Source organism: Podarcis raffonei, chromosome 7 (genome assembly GCF_027172205.1).
Source record: "Podarcis raffonei isolate rPodRaf1 chromosome 7, rPodRaf1.pri, whole genome shotgun sequence".
In the NCBI taxonomy this organism is placed as follows: domain Eukaryota; kingdom Metazoa; phylum Chordata; class Lepidosauria; order Squamata; family Lacertidae; genus Podarcis; species Podarcis raffonei.
The window spans coordinates 65,292,384-65,311,402 of NC_070608.1; the positions used below are offsets into that span (position 1 = coordinate 65,292,384).

The following is a 19,019-nucleotide window of genomic DNA, read 5'->3' on the forward strand; positions in this document are numbered from 1 at the left end:
GCCTGTTGCTTATGCGCGAAGCGGCCAAGCGCAGCGTTATCGGAGGGCGAAGCGGCTTCCAGTTCCGCTGGACAGCCCCGCATATGGCGGCATCCAAATGGGAACAGAAAGTGAGGGGTGTAACTCTTTCCCGTTTCTATGGTTCTCGAGGCTGAGCGTGGGCGGATGGGAGAGGAAGAATGGAATGTTCTGCTTTTAGGGAGCGTCTCTAAAAAGTCAGCCGCCGGGCGCAGGAGTAGAACACCCTTGATTTGTTGATGCATATAGGCCTTCCCAGCGATGCTGGAGAAAAGGCAGGGGTGCAAACGAAGACTGCGCTCCTTAAGCCAGTTACTTGAGAGTAGGTTATCATCGATTGCATTTAGCTTATTTAGAGTAGATTTTTTTTGAAATGTATGCGCCTGAGTGGCATAGGTCCCTGAATTTCAGTGTTAGCCATCAACTTCAGTAAATCTACTCTGAGTACAGATGAGTTGACGACTACTTCTGGGTGGACAGAGAGGATGCGGTCATTAGGGCCCGATCCTATGCTGTTATCTCATGTGATGAAGTCCCCGCACGGGACCAAGGAAACCTTGAACGTTGCAAGATGCACACTTATTTCCAATATATATATATGCCATCCTATAAGCGTGTTCTCAACGCACCCTGCAACAAAGAATTAAAATGAATTTATGATATGTAATAAAACATTAAAAGCGGTGTGAAAAATCTTGATAAAAATGAGTTTAAACCAGAACAGATTAAGAGAGCTGGAAAAATTGCCTGGTGCCAAAACGGCATTAGGGTGCAGGTGTCTGGGCAATTCTCTAGGGGGAAGCGCTGCTACTTGGTACCCCTCGGAATAAAATCGTAAAGTGCGAATGGAGATAATAAATCTCTCGGGTGCCCGGGTCTCAAGCCATAAAAAGACCGACTCGAAAAGTGGAAAGGCGCTTCTTTGAATCCTTCGACCTCCTACCATGGCTCCCATTGTCAACATTTTCACCTGCGTATTATTATTACCTAATCCATATTTTACATCTTTCCATGTTATCTATTGTAATCGTTACATTACAAGTGTTACTAAAATCCTGCTAATGTTTTCACCTGCTTACAGTGGTCTCCTAAATAAATTGTAAATTTCTCCCCCATTCTTTCTTGAAGTTGTTGTCTTCTTGGTTCCTGAGCTTTCCGGTCAGTTTTGCCATTTCGGTATATATTCCATCAGTTGAACAAAGAAATCCCTACATATGGTTATGTATTTGGTAATGTGATAACTTTTTACAATAAAAACTATTGCAAAAAAAAAAGAAAAGAAAAGTGGAAGGGTGTAGTAGCTTTCAAGTGTAACAGGGATGAAGGAAACCATCCCGCAGTCCTGCTCCGAGGCCATTTGCACATGCTCCCTTAGCGCTTTGGTAGGAGGGGTCTTGGGTATCTGCAAGGCAGCCTTGGCTTGGGAAGTTGGTGAGACAAGCAGGGAAGGGCTTGGAGGAGCGGAAGCAGATCGGGACCAGGGGAAGCCATCCTGGTTTAGCTCCCCTGCGGAGGGGAGCAGAGGGAGAGGTCCAGCCTGTCTCCCCTCGCCTAAGCTTGCGTGCGCAAGGTTTTCTGTCGCGTGGCGGCGGCGGATGATTTCGCAGGGGCGCAAGGACCCGAAGTTCTCGCTGATGGATCTGCGCAAAACTTTTACCCATGGGTAACAAAGGTAGATTTCTTTGATGGCCGACCCTGAGCATGAAAACCGGAGGAGGGGATTTGCTGGGCTCCTTCCTGGAAGACAAAAGCGCAGCCGCTCCGTAATACAGTATATTGCCTTGCGCGCGCGTTACTTTGCGCATACTTCCCTCTTCGGTTTATAAATCGTTGCTTCTGCCCCCAGTAAAGAGGAGCCGGTGCATATTTACCTCGCTTTATTTCACTCTATGATTTGCTCCCCCAGTCCCGTGCACTTGAATCTAGAGGGGATTCGACCCGTATTACGTTAAATGAGTGCAGCATCTTCGATGTGTTCTGCATTTTCCAACCTCTTTTAAGAAGCGTTGCAAAAAAATGGTTGGCCTAAATAGTACGAGATCCCTGTATTCCTCCCTGTGCAGGTTTGTGTTAACTTGATGTTTGGAGTTAAAGATGCTGTGGTTTTGCTGGGTTTGTTTGTGAGCATTCACTTAAGATCAGTGCTATATAGAGCTTAATGTCTTTTCCGAAGTTAGCGCTTCCGTTACAGGAAACACTCATTTTTCAAGCAATAAATTGCAGGAAAGGCAGTTAATACAGGAAGAGCTTTGCTGGATCAGACCAAAGGCCCATCTAGTCAAGTGTCCTCTATTTGCCCAGTAGCCAAGGGGAGCAGGCCATGGGTGTCAGTTCTTGCATGGCCTCTCACGATTGGTGTCACTGCTATGTACACCGAGTGGCAAAGTGGCAGGGAGGCCAGCACTGCCTAGGCAGCCCAGTGAAGTCAACTTACACCAACATCCTCCCTCCCTTGCCTCTCTCCCTCTTGGTAAGCCACAGTGATGGCAATGATGGGAGGCCAGGGAATTGCTCCTGGGAGCCAACCAACTTCCATTGGAAAGCCCAAATCACAGCATGAGCACAACAACTTGTTCCCTGCTTGGACTCACCAGCAATTACTATTCAGAGACATGCCACCTCCGGTACACAACCATTGTGGTCTGTCGCTAATGAAAGCCTTGTCCTCCATGAATTTGTTTAACCACCTTTTGAAACCATCCCAGTCGATGGCCACCGCTGCCTTGTTTTAACTGTGTGTTGTGTGAACACACTACCCTTGGGTTGCAGGACTAAACAAACACATCTTCAAGCACCAAAATTTGAAATTCTGTTTGGAGTTTAATTCCATAGGAACATGTGGACTTGTAAAAGTCAAGTAGGGATGGCCGATATCTGGTTTTGTAACATCGTGATATATCTATATATCACAATGTTTGAAATCAGGATGGAGCTATGTAGAGGCATTGGCTGGCTTCACGGTTTTCCCTACATCGTCATTTTGTGCATAGTGTGCACGCACACACACACACACCATGGCTTGTGATACATTGCCAGGTCAAAAATTATGAAACTGATATCACAATATGGACTTCGAACCGGTTTTGGATGATCACCGGTAGATCACCCAGGCCTAAAGTAAATATCTTCAAGATGAGGGTTGTGTTGGAGGGAGGAAAGAAAAATGACCCAGAATAAAAATAAAATATGACTACTTGCTACAGTGGCTATATTCTGCCTCCATGGTCAGAGGTATTATGCTTCTGAATTGTAGTTGCTGGAAACTGCAGGACAAAATATCGCTGTTGTGCTCACGTCCAGCTTGTGGGCTTCCCATGGGTATGTGGATGGTCCCTGTGAAAACGGGGCTGGAGTAGATGAGCTGTTGGTCTGATCCTGTTGGGCTGTTCTTCTGTTCTAATAAAAGCAGAATTTCTTTTCATGTTTCTTTGTACTGACCACAGTTTTAATCATTGATCTGCTTGTTTTGAACTCCCAGGAGTCCGGAGCAAATTCACCAATGATTGAAAAACAAAAAAAAAACAACCCAATAACTAATAAGACTCAAAGACAGTTTGTAAGTAGACTTTCAATTTTTAAATGTGTTGGATCTTTCCTCACCATTCATATTTTAACTCGACACGTTATTAACATCATACACATTCATCATAGTCTTTCAAACATGTTGTATTTTCTATAAAAAAAATTAACCCACAATTTGCAAACTTCAATAGAGTAATGGATAATTCAGTGTAAGTTTATTTAATGGGGGGACAGGGTTTTTACCGGTGTGTGTGTGTGTTTTAAATTGTTTTAAAATGTTATATGTCAATTTAGATTTTTGTATTTGTGGAGTGGGAGATTGTTTAGGGGCTTTGGTTGGGGAATGTACTTTTTATTAGTTTGCATACATTAGCATTGCTAATTGTTTTAATTGTGCTTTTATAGTATAACTTTGTGTTGTGAACCACCCTGAGACCTACGGGTAAGGGGCGGCATACAAATTTATTTTAAGAATAGGAATAGCAATAATAAGATCAGTAATTTAATGGAAGGCATAAAAATGGCTTTTGATATATTATTGGCTAAGGATTGGGGGGTGGAAGTACCCCACTACTCTAGAGGGGTGGATACTCAGTTGGTTAGAGCATGGTGCTGATACAGTGGTACCTCGGGTTAAGTACTTAATTCGTTCTGGAGGTCTGTTCTTAACCTGAAACTGTTCTTACCTGAAGCACCACTTTAGCTAATGGGGCCTCCTGCTGCCGCCGTGCCGCTGCTGCACGATTTCTGTTCTCATCCTGAAGCAATGTTCTTAACCTGAAGCACTATTTCTGGGTTAGCAGAGTCTGTAACCTGAAGCGTCTGTAACCCGAGGTACCACTGTAATGCCAATTGCTGCATATTCCAGCATTGCAGGGAGTTAGACAAGATGATCCTCATGGTCTCTTGCAACTCTACAATTCTATGTGGTATTGCATACCATGCTTTACTAGGAAGGGATGGGTAACATTCCCATTTGACTACTGAATATGGTAGTTTGGCTGCACAGTGAGAAGGACAGTTCAGTGGTAGAGTGCATGTTTTTTAGGGGGGGGGGAGTGACTTGCATCCCCTTGAGACTCAACGTCACCCAGTCTGCCATTTCCCCCCCTCCGTAAATTTACATTCACATTCACCCGGTGCTATACCAGCTGCACTGGCTCCCGGTGGAGTACAGGATCAGGTTTAAGGTGCTGGTTTTAACCTTTAAAGCCCTATACGGCCTAGGACCCTCGTACCTACAGGACCGCCTCTCCTGGTATGTCCCACAGAGGAACTTACGGTCTTCAAACAAAAACATCTTAGAGGTCCCAGGCCACAGAGAGGCTGGCCTCAACCAGAGCCAGGGCTTTTTCGGCTGTGGCTCCGATCTGGTGGAACGCTCTGCCACAAGAGACTAGGGCCCTGCAGGACTTGACATCTTTCCGCAGGACCTGCAAGACAGAGCTGTTCCACCAGGCCTTTGGTCAGGGCGCAGCCTGACTCCCTCCTTGGCAATGTTCACAGAACTCTAACCCAATGGTTGCCATTAATCTGATTTGAATTAATTTTATAATGAAATGATTTTAGAATGTTGTACTATTTTATTGTTGCTAGCCGCCCTGAGCCCGGCTTCGGCTGGGGAGGGCGGGATATAAATAACTTCTTCTTCTTCTTCTTCTTCTTCTTCTTCTTCTTCTTCTTCTTCTTCTTCTTATTATAGGTTGTTAGTTTCAACACAATGAGCCGCCGTGGAAACAACTGGGCCTACACTGAGGTCATTGACCTCCTGGATATATGGGGAGAGCAGAAGATTCAGAAGCTGCTTCAGAGCAGCTACAGAAATATGGACACCTTCCAAGTCATTGCAAGCGAGATGGCCAAGAGGGGACACGAGCGTACTGCCCAAGAGTGCCGGACCAAGACTAAAACAATGCGTAGGGATTACAAAAAGGCCAAGGACAACCCCTCCTCGCTGGGCGGGCGCATGACGTGCCCTTTCTATGAGCAGCTCGATAGGATATTGGCCGGCGATTCCGGCTTCCAGCCCCCAAGGAGGCTACCGCATGCTGCTCTGCCAGAGGAGTCGTCGGGGGATACCAATTCCCCTTGTCCCCTGGCGGAAGGAGCCGTTCCCGTGGTGCCCGAGGACTATAGCGAGAGTCCGGATCAGTTTTCCCCATGCACACAGATCGCTGTGGAGATCTCCGACTCTGCCACACCCAGTCCCATGTTCTACATGACGAGGGCGGTTTCCGCGAAGCCTGCAAGCATGTCTTGGCCAGCAGCAAGTAAGAACTCTGCTTTGTGCCTGGGAGAAAATTGTAGCAATGATAATAATTTTATTTTTTATACGCCGCCCAGGCTGACTGACTGGGTTGCCCCAGCCACTCTGGGCGGCTCCCAACAAAATAATAAAAACTCAGTACAGTGGTACCTCAGGTTAAGTACTTAATTCGTTCCGGAGGTCGTTCTTAACCTGAAACTGTTCTTAACCTGAAGCACCACTTTAGCTAATGGGGGCCTCCTGCTTCTGCCGCGCCACCGGAGCACAATTTCTGTTCTCATCCTGAAGCAAAGTTCTTAACCTGAAGGACTATTTCTGGGTTAGCGGGGTGTGTAACCTGAAGCGTATGTAACCTGAGGTACCACTGTAAAACGTCAAACCTTAAAAACTTCCCTGAACAGATGTTGCCTTCAGATGTTGCACCTTGTGAGATTCTGTGCATTGGTCCGCCTGCGCTGCGGCTGTCTTTATTTATTATGTTTTCTTACAGTTATGTCCTGTCTTCCTTCCATCATGGAACCCAAAGGGCAGGTGGTGCTCAAATGGCCTCCCATCCAAGCACTGAACAGACAGGCTTGGTTTCAGCAATGGGATGGAGGAGAGGTCCATCCATGGCTCCAAGCCAAGATGTCTATGGTCAACCTCCAAAGTTGGAGGCAGCAAGGCTTCTGAATAGTAGGCCGTTCTTATGTGGCCTGTTCCTTCAGGCCATTCCCTGGGAGTATGCTGCTGCTTCTAGTTCAGGACAGTGCCTGTGTACTTATGCTATTCTAAGCTTCTCATAGGTATTTGGTTGTCTAATGTGAGAACAAAATGCTGGATCAGATGGCTCTTTGGTCTGATCTAGGACTGGGCGATATATTGATATACCATCCCAAACCGGTTTGAAGTCCATATCATGATATTGGTTTCATCATTTTTGACCTGGCAATATATTGCGGATCATGATGTGGGTGGGTGTACAGTGGTACCTCGGGTTAAGTACTTAATTCGTTCCAGAGGTCCGTACTTAACCTGAAACTCTTCTTAACCTGAAGCACCACTTTAGCTAATGGGGCCTCCTGCTGCCGCCGCGCCGCAGGAGCCCGATTTCTGTTTTCATCCTGAAGCAAAGTTCTTAACCTGAAGCACTATTTCTGGGTTAGCAGAGACTGTAACCTGAAGCATATGTAACCCGAGGTACTACTGTATGTTAATTTGGATTTTTGTATTTGTGGAGTGGGAGATTGTTTAGGGGCTTTGGTAACTTCACATTACAGACTGACAGGAAAAACCCCAAAGCTTTATTATAATTTACCTTTATTTATAAGCTTTATAAGTATTAGATATTAGCTGTTGTAATTCATTCAAACTAATTTAATACACTATGGAGGAGTTATTATGGTTAATGGTTGTGTTTTTAATTTGACCAGCGTTGCTCTTTGTTGTATTTATGTTCTCCTTGTAGTGTACTTGACTGCATTTGGTACTATTGATTAGTATTAACAGTCCTAGAATAAACGTACGTAAATATTAAGATACAGTGGTACCTCGGGTTAAGTACTTAATTCGTTCCGGAGGTCCGTACTTAACCGGAAACTGAAGCACCACTTTAGCTAATGGGGCCTCCCGCTGTTGCTGCGCCGTCGGAGCACAATTTCTGTTCTCATCCTGAAGCAAAGTACTTAACCTGAAGCACTATTTCTGGGTTAGCTGAGTCTGTAACCTGAAGCGTATGTAACCTGAGGTACCACTGTACTATGCAAAAATCACAATGTGGGCAAAACTGTGAAGTCAGCCAATGCCTCTACATAGCTCCATTCTGATTTCAGGCATTGTGATATACAGTGGTACCTCAGTTTTCGAACGTCTCTGTTGATGAACATTTCGGTTTTCGAACGCCATAAACCCGGAAGTAAATGCTTTGGTTTTTGAACACGCCTCGGAAATCAAACATGAAACGCGGCTTCCGTATTGAGTTTTTTGTTTTGAGGCTTCTGTTTTGAGTTTTTGGTTTTCGAACGTTTTGGAACTTGAACGGTCTTCCGGAACGGATTACGTTTGAAAACCGAGGTACCACTGTATAGGTATATTGTGATGTTTAGCTGGTGATATATCACAATATTGAAAACCAGATATCGCCCAGCCCTAGCCTGACCCAGCAGGCCTCTTCATATGTATAAAACATATTAATTCACACATCTTTTTTCGTTCCCGCTAGAAGCTGATCATCCGGCTCCATCCCTCTCCTCTATGTTCCTCAGTAACCCTGGCAGCTCATCAACCAAAGGTTCAAGAATGGGTAAATATGAAATGATAACATGACAAGATTAAAAAAAAAAGCCAGTTTAAAATGAGTATATAAAAAACCCCCCAAAGTGTTTCTGTTCGGTATTATAGGGACAGAAATCCCCCTACCCATGTTAAAGTTGTTTATGTATTTAGCAACAGCAGCTAGGATTCTATATGTCCCAACCAAGGAAGAATGGATATGTAAGATAATAGACTATGCAGAACTGGCAAAATTAAGAGAATCTAATTATGAGTGTTTTACATAAGAATGGATGCCTTTTTCAGACCATTTAAAGAAATATTATAGTATGATGAACTTGCAAGCAAGATTTGAGCTATGAGCAACAGAGGTAATTAGATTATAATATTGTGGTTACGATTTAATAGAAGATCGGGTACAGCAGTAGGGGAGAAACAACAACTCCATGGAAAAATAAGAGAAAAGATGAAATTGTGTTTTGATTGTATACGTTAAAAATGTTGAAACTTAATAAAACCTAACTGCGGGGTGCAGAATGGGTAAATACATCACTGAACTCATTTTGTTAGTACAGTATTTAACCTACCCAGAGTCCTTTTGTATCACATTGCAATGTGCACTCTCCTTTTTAATATATGGCTGTGTGTGTGTGTGTGTTTGTGTTTGTGTGTGCCTGTCTATCTTCAGATGCAACGGTGGCCCCTTCGTCAGCTCTGTTGCCCAACTGCCCGACTCTGTCTTCCGAAGGGCGGCTGACCAGAGTCCGAAAGCGCCAAAGAAAAACCAGGAATGACTTGGTCATGGAATTGTCGCGAATAGCAGACAGGAGGGTACAGACCGCAACTGACAGAATCCTGTCTTCCTTGAACCGGTATGCCACCGCAGACCTTCAGGACCGAGAGAGGGACCGGGCCGACACGGCGCAAATCATTGCCATCATGCATCGCCAGACAGAACTGCTGGAATCGCTGGTGCAGATGCAGTCTGTCGAGCAGACGCCGGTGTCCCCTGCACCCTCGTGGCACCCTCGGCCACGCTCCGCCATCTCTCCCCCCTCCCGTTCGGGTGTCCCCAGGAGGACACTGGTGCCCCGGGTGAACCACAGGCGGAGACCACAGAAGTACAGCCCTTAACTGTACTGCTGAGGAAGAGGGTTTCCTAGTTAAAGTTGCTGGGTGCTACTGGAACAATATATTGAGAGCCTACACCCAAAGGCATTTGTATTAACGGCTGGAGTTTCTAATGCTAGAATAGGACATAAACAATGAGGCATAATATATGCTACTGAAGCCTCAGTCGTGTACCCATTCTCCTGAAAACGAGCCCGCTTGAACTCAATGGGACTTACTTTTGAGTAGTTATGCATAGCGTTGTACTCTTAAGTGTTTGGATTTAGATGCTCCGGAAGACTGTTTTGTAGCATACGTTCCAAAGACACCAAGATTAATTATCTGGTTCCTTATTGGCCCTGTGGGTTAGACACTTAGGTGCTAAAAAACTTAATGGGTCCTCGCCTAATTGTGTTGATGGCCAATGCCACCCCCCCCTCCACATCTCCCTTTTTTAAAATTTTGTATTCCCTGAAACATCATTTAAGTTTTAAACTCTTTGCCCCCTGTTTTAATTAAAAACACCCTGTTACCGCCTGGGAGGAGGCATAAACATGCAATGGTTGGGGTGAGCTCAACAGTAGTTCTTCCAGTGGTGCAACAATAAAGCTTGCTAGCACATTTGCAAAGCTAAGCAGGGTCCGTTATGGTTTCAAATCGGATGGGGGACCATGTGTTGAGATTCTTGCATTGCAGAGGCTTGGACTTGATGACCCTCAGGATCCCTTCCAATTCTACAATTCTGTGCTTCCCTCTTGTGCTACTTGGTTTCTTTGTCCTCTTTTGATAGGTGGGTCCAGCTTTCTTCTATGCAAACAGGATAAAGAGGATGGGCATATACTATGGACATAATACATGAAATTGTGTATCATGTAGGGTGGGGACATAATATAAATTAATATCAAACATTTATTTAATGCTAACCATAAGCTAGTTGAAGTATAGACCAGAACAATAATGCAGTCCTTAAACATAGGGTTTTGGACACTTCTGTGCATCAACATGCCATGGCTAAGGCTTGGTCCTTTTCTGCTTAATAGGAAGTGGGAAGAAAAAACATCCATTTTATCCCCCTTCCTCCTAAATCATCGCTTTTGTAATACATAGAAGTCAGAACATTTCCCTTCCTGGCTGAAAGCATGACATCCGCTGCACAGCTATGGTCTGGCCTCCGTGGTCCATCTGTGGTGTGGGGAGGTGAGGCATGTCTTGATGTCACTGGTAGATACAGGCTTTGAAAACCATGGTGCAGACCTAGCCCTCGATGTTTGTCTTGGGTAGGTGAGATGGGTGTTGCAAGGAGAAGTTACAGATGATTTAAAAACGGGGCTGAGAAGGTGGAAGGTGAAAGGACTTCATCAGCAGAAGGTAGGGCGAGGCGTGCATTCGACCTGGAGAACAGCAGGACACGGAAGATGCCATGCAGGCTGATTTCAGATGAGCTTGCATAGGTGAATGAGGATAAAAACAAGACACATGGGAATTGGAGGTGGAGAGTGTTAAACGCAGGTCTGTTTTTCTAGGTGCCGGAACTCACCATGAATGTCTCTCTTCTTCTCTTATAATGCCAATGGTGCCCACATGAGAAGTGGGAGACTTTCCGGCTGAAAAAATCCCGTGGTGTAATAACTAAAAGCTAAGTGTAGGTTGTCGAGATAAGAGGGATTCAGTACAACAGTGTAAGGGGAGGGTGATGTGATCAGAAGAAGGGAAGCAAGAGTTCCGTTTGGTTGCTTCTGCACAACATCTGTGCTCGGTGGTAGCACTGCAAAGAAAGTAAGGGAGCAAAGTATATCACAGGAGATGTACCATCTAGTGAGAGTGGGGGTGGCTCTCTTAATCCCCCTCCCCGCTTTTGTTTTTGTAACCTGTGCCAGTTCGACTAGCTTGTTGGACTAGCAGCAATAAACGGGGATTGGCGCAACTCCCTTCTTGGTTGCTGACACTCAGCGCATCGCATGAGCATGCCTGCCGCTCTATAATCGCTGCAGGAAGTAACCATGTAAGACAAAGGTGCATGGCTTAGTGGCATGCAGCGAATACAGAGAAGGCTTATAGATACCCAAAGTAATGATCTTCAGGATCTATAGGAAATACTACAGTTGGAACATGGAAGCCACAGTGCATGAGTGGCTTCAAAACTTACTTCCAGGGATCTTTCAGTGAGAAAAAATAAAACAGTGGGCAGTTTTTACCGGAAGATAACTTCCTCACCACTGTTCATCTCTGCCGCCATTTGCGGACACCGAAGATTATTGGGTATGTGCTAGGGCAGAGCTTTCCAAAGATTTTCATGTTGGTGGCATACTTTTTAGACGCGCATCATTTCGCGACACAGTAATTCAGTTTTACTAGCAAACCAGAGGTTAAACTAACCCTGGGAAGAGAACAGGGAGAATTCGTGCGACACACCGACACACTGCAGCCAACACACTTAACGTGTCGCGACACACAGTTTGGAAAGCTTTGTGCTAGGGAATATCATTGGATCACACGGGGCAGCGGAGATATCCTGCAGGACTGACTTTTGCCCTGTTTGGGGCTGCTTAAGCCTGATAGCAGGTGTGGGGAAACTTTGGCCCTCCAGATGTTTCTGAACTTCCAACTCCCACGGTCCCTGGCCTTTGTCCGTGATTGCTAGGGCTGATGGGAGTTGTAGTTCAGCATCATCTGGTGGGCCGAAAGTACAGCAGATACATAAAGGCACGCAATACCTATAACTTCTTGAAAGTGGCAACCCAGTTGAGAGTGGTAGCCAGTTTTGACTTGTTGGATAGAATTAACAGATGAATTAGTGGGCTTAAGCAGTTGTGGAGAGGCCATGCCACAGACCTTTGGAGAATGGGGAGCAAACTGTTTTTGTCTACAAAAAAGCAATTTGTGAGAATTGTGCTTACCATGGATTTGACAGGTGTGCTAGGTCCCTTGTTTCAGCAAGATGGCAGGCAAGGGTTGTGTCGAGAAATACAAGGGATATCCTAGGTTAGAATGGTATTTTAGCTTTCTTTTGTAATGGCAAACGTCTTTGCTTGCTTGTATTATAAACCCTGCTTCATAAAAACTTTGTTTCAAATTGAATTTGCCTCCCTCTCTCTTTCTGCATGATGTGTTATCAGCAGGCTGCATGCTCATTGGATGTGGTTTAAGTAGGGTTAAGTACTCTGACCTGCTTCAGGCAAGGGATGCAAGGCGAATCAAGGGAGGGATAATGGTGAGGGACGCGGGTGGCGCTGTGGGTTAAACCACAGAGCCTAGGACTTGCCGAGACGGCGGTTCAAATCCCCGCAATGGGGTGAGCTCCTGTTGCTCAATCCCTGCTCCTGCCAACCTAGCAGTTCGAAAGCATGTCAAAGTGCAAGTAGATAAATAGGTACCGCTCTGGCGTTTCCATGCGCTGCTCTGGTTTGCCAGAAGCGGCTTAGTCATGCTGACTACATGACCCCGAAGCTGTACGCTGGCTCCCTCGGCCAATAAAGTGAGATGAGCGCTGCAACCCCAGAGTCGGCCACGACTGGACCTAATGGTCAGGGGTCCCTTTACCTTTAATGGTGGGGAAGACAACCCAACTTAGGTGCAGGCAGCTAGAAAGGAAGGGAGCATGAAGAGCTGTTGGGGGCACACACGGGATCTACAACCACACTGGTGTGATGAGTCTGCTTGGGTACAGAACTCTGCCCAGAGGAGGCCAAACGGAGTGGCACTAATCTGTCGCCTCATACCTGACCAGTACGCTTCCAAGCACAGTTCAAAGTGTTGGTGCTGACCTGTAAAGCCCTAAATGGCCTTGGCCCAGTATACCTGAAGGAGTGTCTCCACCCACATCATTCAGCCCGGACACTGAGGTCCAGCTCTGAGGGCCTTCTGGCGGTTCCCTCACTGCGAGAAGTGAGGTTGCAGGGAACCAGGCAGAGGGCCTTCTTGGTAGTGGCGCCTGTCAGATGTCAAGGAAATAAACAGCTATCTGACCTTTAGAAGAAATCTGAAGGCAGCCCTGTTTAGGGAAGTTTTTAATGTTTGATGTTTTATCATGTTTTTGATATTCTGTTGGGAGCTGTCCAGAGTGGCTGGGGAAACTCAGTCAGATGGGTGGGGTATGAATTATTATTATTACCTCAGGTGGTTAACACAATTCAGAAACATTCAGCCGTATTTACTATTTGCACCGGGGAGTTAAGTGTAGTGGTGGAAGGGAAGACACAAAGGTTTCAAGGTTAGACGATATCCCGTCTTTGCTGAGCATTTGTCCCCATTCATTTGCAGAGACAGGACAACTCATCCTGATTTGCTTTCAGGTTGCTTATATGTTTTCCTGTTAGTCAGTCATCTCACACTTGGGGCCTCTACTCCCCGCAGCTTCCCCCAGCCGGTGGGTTGTCAGACCCTCTAGGTTCGTCTCCCCTCTGTGTAGCTAAATTCATGGAGACTCGTTAAGTTGTGGCCTGATTAAACCCAACATGTTAACAAGTGTTCCAAAGGGCGTGTGATTTACCAGGGACAGGTACCAGAAAACAGAGGCAGTTGGGACACTTAAGCAGCGAGTGTTAGCTTAGTGCAGAAGTGAGGTTCTGTTGTGGGGTGCATTTTGGGGGGTGGGGGGTGTCTCTGTGTGTGTGTCCCTGCAAGCTAGTAGTGCGCTGGGCCAGAGGCAAAAATAGGCAGAGCACTCTGTCACCTCCCCTCTTCTGTGCCACTACCATCTATTGCTAACTCTCCAGTCTGTTCCCCCATTTCCCCCCTCCCTTGCCACTAGCCCGAAAGGTCGAAGGTTACACTTTGCCCAACCCCTGGATGAAAAGCTTTGTGGATGAAAAACTGCATGGTAGTGCATCTGAGCACCTCTGAGGTTCCAGAAGGAAAGAAGGAATATCTGCTCAAGCCGCCTTGTCAACATTATTTTGCAGTTTCCTTAACCATTTTAGCCCCATCGCTAGCCTCAAAGCAGCAACTTGAGATTCCAGGTTCTGCAAAGGAAACATTTCATGCTTACACTCAGATAACTCCAACACAGTTTTGATCGTGCTTTGCTGCTTTTAAGGACCCACAAACAAAAAAATCAGAATGGCATGTAATTCTCTGAAGCAGAGGTTTTCAACCAGTGTGCCATGGCACCCTGGGGTGCCTTGAATGATGGTCAGGGGTGCCGTGAGCAACAGTGGCCTCTGTTCCTATTTCCTTCCCTCCCTTCTTTTATTCCCTCTCGCATCTCTGGCTTCCCCAAGGAGAGGAGGCTGAGGGAACACTCCACAAGGGTGTTCAAAAAAGGGTGAGCGGCTGCCAGCTTGGCAGGCAAGGGGTAACATAACTGGGCTCCTGAGCCCCACAGAGGTGCCGCAGAAAGAAGGTACTTGGTCAAGGGAGCCATGGACTCAAAAAGGTTGAAAACCTCTGCTCTAAAGTCTGGGAGAGTTTTTGGTAACATTCACTGATTTCCACTCTCCTCGTATTCCAGAAGGGGGCAGCAAAAGGCAAGTGCCTCTCTCATCTTTATTTAATCCTCTTCCCAGTACTGGATTTACGTATAAGATAAACAAGCTATAGTTTAGGGCCCCACTCTCTTGCGGCCCCCCCAAAATATGTAAAGAAAAACAACAACTGGGTGTACATTTCCAAAATATAAGATAAAAAACAAATAAAATAAAACCTACATATAGCAACAGTGTTTTGTGTTGTGTAGGCTCCCCGCCTGCTCCCTAAAATATCACTGGTTTGCTCATTTCTATATCAATTACTTTGATAAAATGCATATTTTGTTATGTGCAAATGGCTTTAGATATCTGTTAGGTCCATAAATTACCATATCATTTATGGATTATGGATCCGCAGGCTGGATCCAGAAGGCAATTGGGCCTGATCCGGCCCATGGACCTTAGTTTGCCTACCTATGGTCTAGCTCCCTACACAAACTGGCAGCAGCCATTCAGGTTTTCCTAGAGGTTTCCCCCTAGCTCTGCTTAGAGATCTTGGGGATTAAATTTGGGGTCTTCTGTGTGTGCTCTGCCATGGAGCTCCAGTCCTTCCCTTGCAAAGATGATGATTACTTTAGAGTGATGTAATGAGATCAAAATGAAGAACGTTTGCATAGTTTTCTATGTGTCATGTTCAAAACAAATGCTGTGTAAGATGCAACAAACACAAATTTTACATAATCTTTACAATTTGGAGGGAAGCAATCAAGCTGAGCACTAGCATCTACATCCAAAATAAACTTATCCTTAGTCCTAAAGAACTTCAGTATTTTTCCTGGAGGCCACAAATGTCTGGGACCACCACTTATTATTACTCCAACTATCATGAGAAACTGCAGGAGTTTATGTGGAATAATCTCTTACATCAAACATATTACAGAAGAAATCAATTTAAACTGGATATTGCAGCGTGATCAGGAAAAATCAGTGATATTTGCCCTGAAATTTTATCTCAGAGCTAAAAGGGGGTGGGGGTGGGGAATATCTCACCATTAAAGCTATAATCCTCACTTGGCCCAAGAGATTACCTTTTCCTCACCTAACTGTGGGTGCTCTTCAACAGTACAATATTATCACCTGTTCTGGTGCAGGCTAAATGATCTCTGCTTTCCAAATAACTGAATTACTGTCCTACTGAAGACGTTGAAAACACATTGGCTTGTAGGGATAGGACCCACCCCCCCCTTCCTGTCCTCAATAGCTTCACCTCAATTAATATTCCTGCAATAAGGAAGGAAACTCACTCAAGAGTCCCCACTTCCAGTAGTTTTCAAGGGCTCTCTTAATCCGGATTCCTCTAGCAATAAAAGAAGATGCCTGTTTGCTACATAATTTTCAGCACACATGTTAAACACATCAGGTTACTCAAGTGTTTTTAAGAGAGCACTTTTAATCAGTTTAAAGCCTCTTCTTGTGCTGCAGAGATTTGGAAAACAGTTATTCTGCACTCTTAAATAATACGCTCCAATACAGGAACTGTCTAGCTAAGAATCAGAAGGCCTCATCTGTAGGAGCTATTATGCACGTTTAACTTGTGCACATTCAGCTTTACACGTGTGGCAATTTTAAAAATAAATAAATGAAAAGGGGGAGGAAAGGGGTGGGTTTCCAGGGAAAATGACTTTGGCAATCCCACCCGCCATTGAACCCAATGTGTTTTGACTGTACAGTGGTACCTCAGGTTACATACGCTTCAGGTTACAGACTCCGCTAACCCAGAAATAGTGCTTCAGGTTAAGAACTTTGCTTCAGGATGAGAACAGAAATTGGGCTCTGGCGGCGCGGCGGCAGGAGGAGGCCCCATTAGCTAAACTGGTGCTTCAGGTTAAGAACAGTTTCAGGTTAAGTACGGACCTCCGGAACGAATTAAGTACTTAACCTGAGGTACCACTGTACGTGATTCAAGCAAGTTTCCCAGCACGTAACCCCAGCAAAAGATGCGGGCTTGCTGCAATGATCTCTGATCTAAAGACTGCCAAGGCAGGTTTCAAGGTTGGCTGAGCTACGAGGGAGGCCTGAGTAGGCGGATTGGAGTTTTCTGCACGTGCACCGAGAGCTGCTGTCACACCACACTAGAGTTTGCTGCTAAAATTTCTTCATGGGGTGCCCTCAGCGGTAAAGCAAACTCGGCTGCTTGACACATCCGTCCGATGCTGGTATTTCCTTAACTACACAAAGTAGACTTTTGATTGCAATTGCAGTAGTCAGAGCAGTGACAAGGTCTCCTTTCTGTTCAGCGAACAAGTGCTCATTTACTGCACTTGCGTTGCTGAAGGAGTTGCGAAAGGTATTGTGGAAGCCATCATCTACAGTCCCCCCCCCCCGGCAATTCTTTCCAGCTCTAAGCATTCTTTCCAGCATTGGAAGTATTCTTCCCTAAAAACCCCTGTGGCTCCGAGAATCCATTATTTTTATTTGTTAATCTACAGCAGTGCATTATAGTAGTTAGTGTGCTGGAGATAAATGAGAGAGACCCAGGTTCGCATGGGCCATGGAGCTAACTGGGTGACCTTGGCAAAATGTCTGTCTTTTGGCCTAGCCTACCTCACAGGGCTGTTGTGAGATGAAAATGGGAGAGGGGAGAACCATGCATCCTGAGTTGCCTGAAGAAGAAGAAGAAGAAGAGGAGGAGGAAGAAGAGGAGTTTGGATTTGATATCCCACTTTATCACTACCCAAAGGAGTCTCAAAGCGGCTAACAATCTCCTTTTCCCTTCCTCCCCCACAACAAACACTCTGTGAGGTGAGTGGGGCTGAGAGACTTCAAAGAAGTATGACTAGCCCAGGGTCACCCAGCAGCTGCATGTGGAGGAGCAGAGACGCGAACCCAGTTCCCCAGATTACGAGTCTACCGCTCTTAACCACTACACCACACTGGCTACACCACACAGGAACAACCTGACCCCCACCCTGTTTGTAGAAGGAAAGGTTTGTTACTGATTTGTGTGTTCAAACCCAGAGACCTTCCCCCTAAATAAATTCACAAATGACTCAAATTTTAGTTTTGGTTTTTGGCAGAATTTATTGATTACAGAAGGTGAGTGGTTGCATAGGCTCTGGTTCGACTAGCTCCCTGCACTCTTGCAGGCAGCGCTGACCCAGGGCACCAGCATAGGGGAGCCAAGGGTGAACACCTGGGAAAGTGAAAAGCCAGGTACAGACTCTGTTCACCACCCAGATGCCGCCCTGGACACAGGTACAGGCACAACCACCTCTCAGGGGTTGACCAAACCAGTTGAGTTCCTGGATTCCTTTAACGGAATACCCTTCACATAGGGATGGTGAGACCGTTCCCCCATCCCTATCACCTGAACCAGTGCCTATCCACAACCTTACAAGTTGAGATGATCAGGCGAAACCCAAATGGCAACAGCCAATCAGCCAAGTGGGGAAATTCATACCGTGCCCCTGTCCCAACGACAGGCGACATACGACGGCATAGCAAGGTCAATCTCACAAAGCCCTAAAATTAGAGAGAGGTGGGCGGGTGTTCCCAATGCACGAGCTGAAAGAGGAAGCTCTGGGTCACGTGCAATAGGTCCCTCGATACATTTGGACTGCGTCCCATTGGTCAGATTGAACCCAACATCGAGGGACCTACCAATCGGGTGTTGTGGCATACCAATCAAACCCACCCACAACACAGGAGGTCAGTCTCTAGGTCTCACCGCAACACATGCCCTCTTTTAGGGAAGACACGATCAAGCAACACAGAAGAATGGAGAGCTCAGCTATATATTCCTTCTTTGGACTAGATGATCCTCAGGGTCCCTTCCGACTCTTCAGTGCTATGATTCTGTGATTTTATGTGATATATTGAGGTGCATTAAACTGTTCTGCATCACACAGCTTGTCTTGTTGTCTTTCAAGTCTGCTGCAAGTTAAATCCATTGTTTTTCTTACTCCAATTCCCGACCTTAATGAAATCATTGTTATATTCCAGTTTCCAAATATTCTACACTTGGGCGGTCCAACTTTTCATACCAAGTGGGCTGCAAGAGTACTTTGACATGGAACCCACAGGCTGCATGCATATGGCGGTGGGGTGGGGAGTGAGGCCAAAATTTGACGCACTTCTCCCCCCCCCCCCGCCCAGCCTTCATGCTGTCTTCCCAAAGTCGATAAACAAGGCACTGGGCTTTGAGAAGGAACATAGGAGCCAACTCCTAGGTGATGAAGGGGCTTCAGCCCCCCCTCATAAAATATTTGAGGGGACTGGACTGCCCCCCCAAGTTGGTGAGCATTGCCATTAAAATGGTGTGTGTGCACTGCATCATGTGATCGGTTATGCGGGGCGAGACTTGCCCCCCCCCCAATATTTTATTCAAGTTGGCACCCCTGAGAAGGAAGCACAAAGTTCTGTCAGGGTTCTAGAGCCCTCCCACCTCC

General features: G+C 46.0%; 1 protein-coding gene across 2 annotated transcripts; it reads left to right on the forward strand.

Moving 5' to 3' along the window:
- The first annotated feature begins 1,414 nt into the window (after positions 1 to 1,414).
- On the forward strand, positions 1,415 to 9,800 carry LOC128417811 (uncharacterized). 2 transcript variants are annotated; one of them, XM_053397001.1, is made up of 5 exons: positions 1,415 to 1,690; positions 3,497 to 3,574; positions 5,243 to 5,810; positions 8,007 to 8,087; positions 8,745 to 9,800. In XM_053397001.1, the coding sequence occupies exons 2-5, from the start codon at positions 3,518 to 3,520 to the stop codon at positions 9,188 to 9,190; spliced, it is 1,152 nt and encodes a 383-aa protein (XP_053252976.1). In that variant the 5' UTR covers positions 1,415 to 1,690; positions 3,497 to 3,517; the 3' UTR covers positions 9,191 to 9,800. The 2 variants fall into 2 exon arrangements, with proteins under 2 accessions (XP_053252976.1, XP_053252977.1); XM_053397002.1 differs by lacking the exon at positions 3,497 to 3,574 and having other exon boundaries at positions 1,417 to 1,690.
- The last annotated feature ends 9,219 nt before the right edge of the window (positions 9,801 to 19,019 follow it).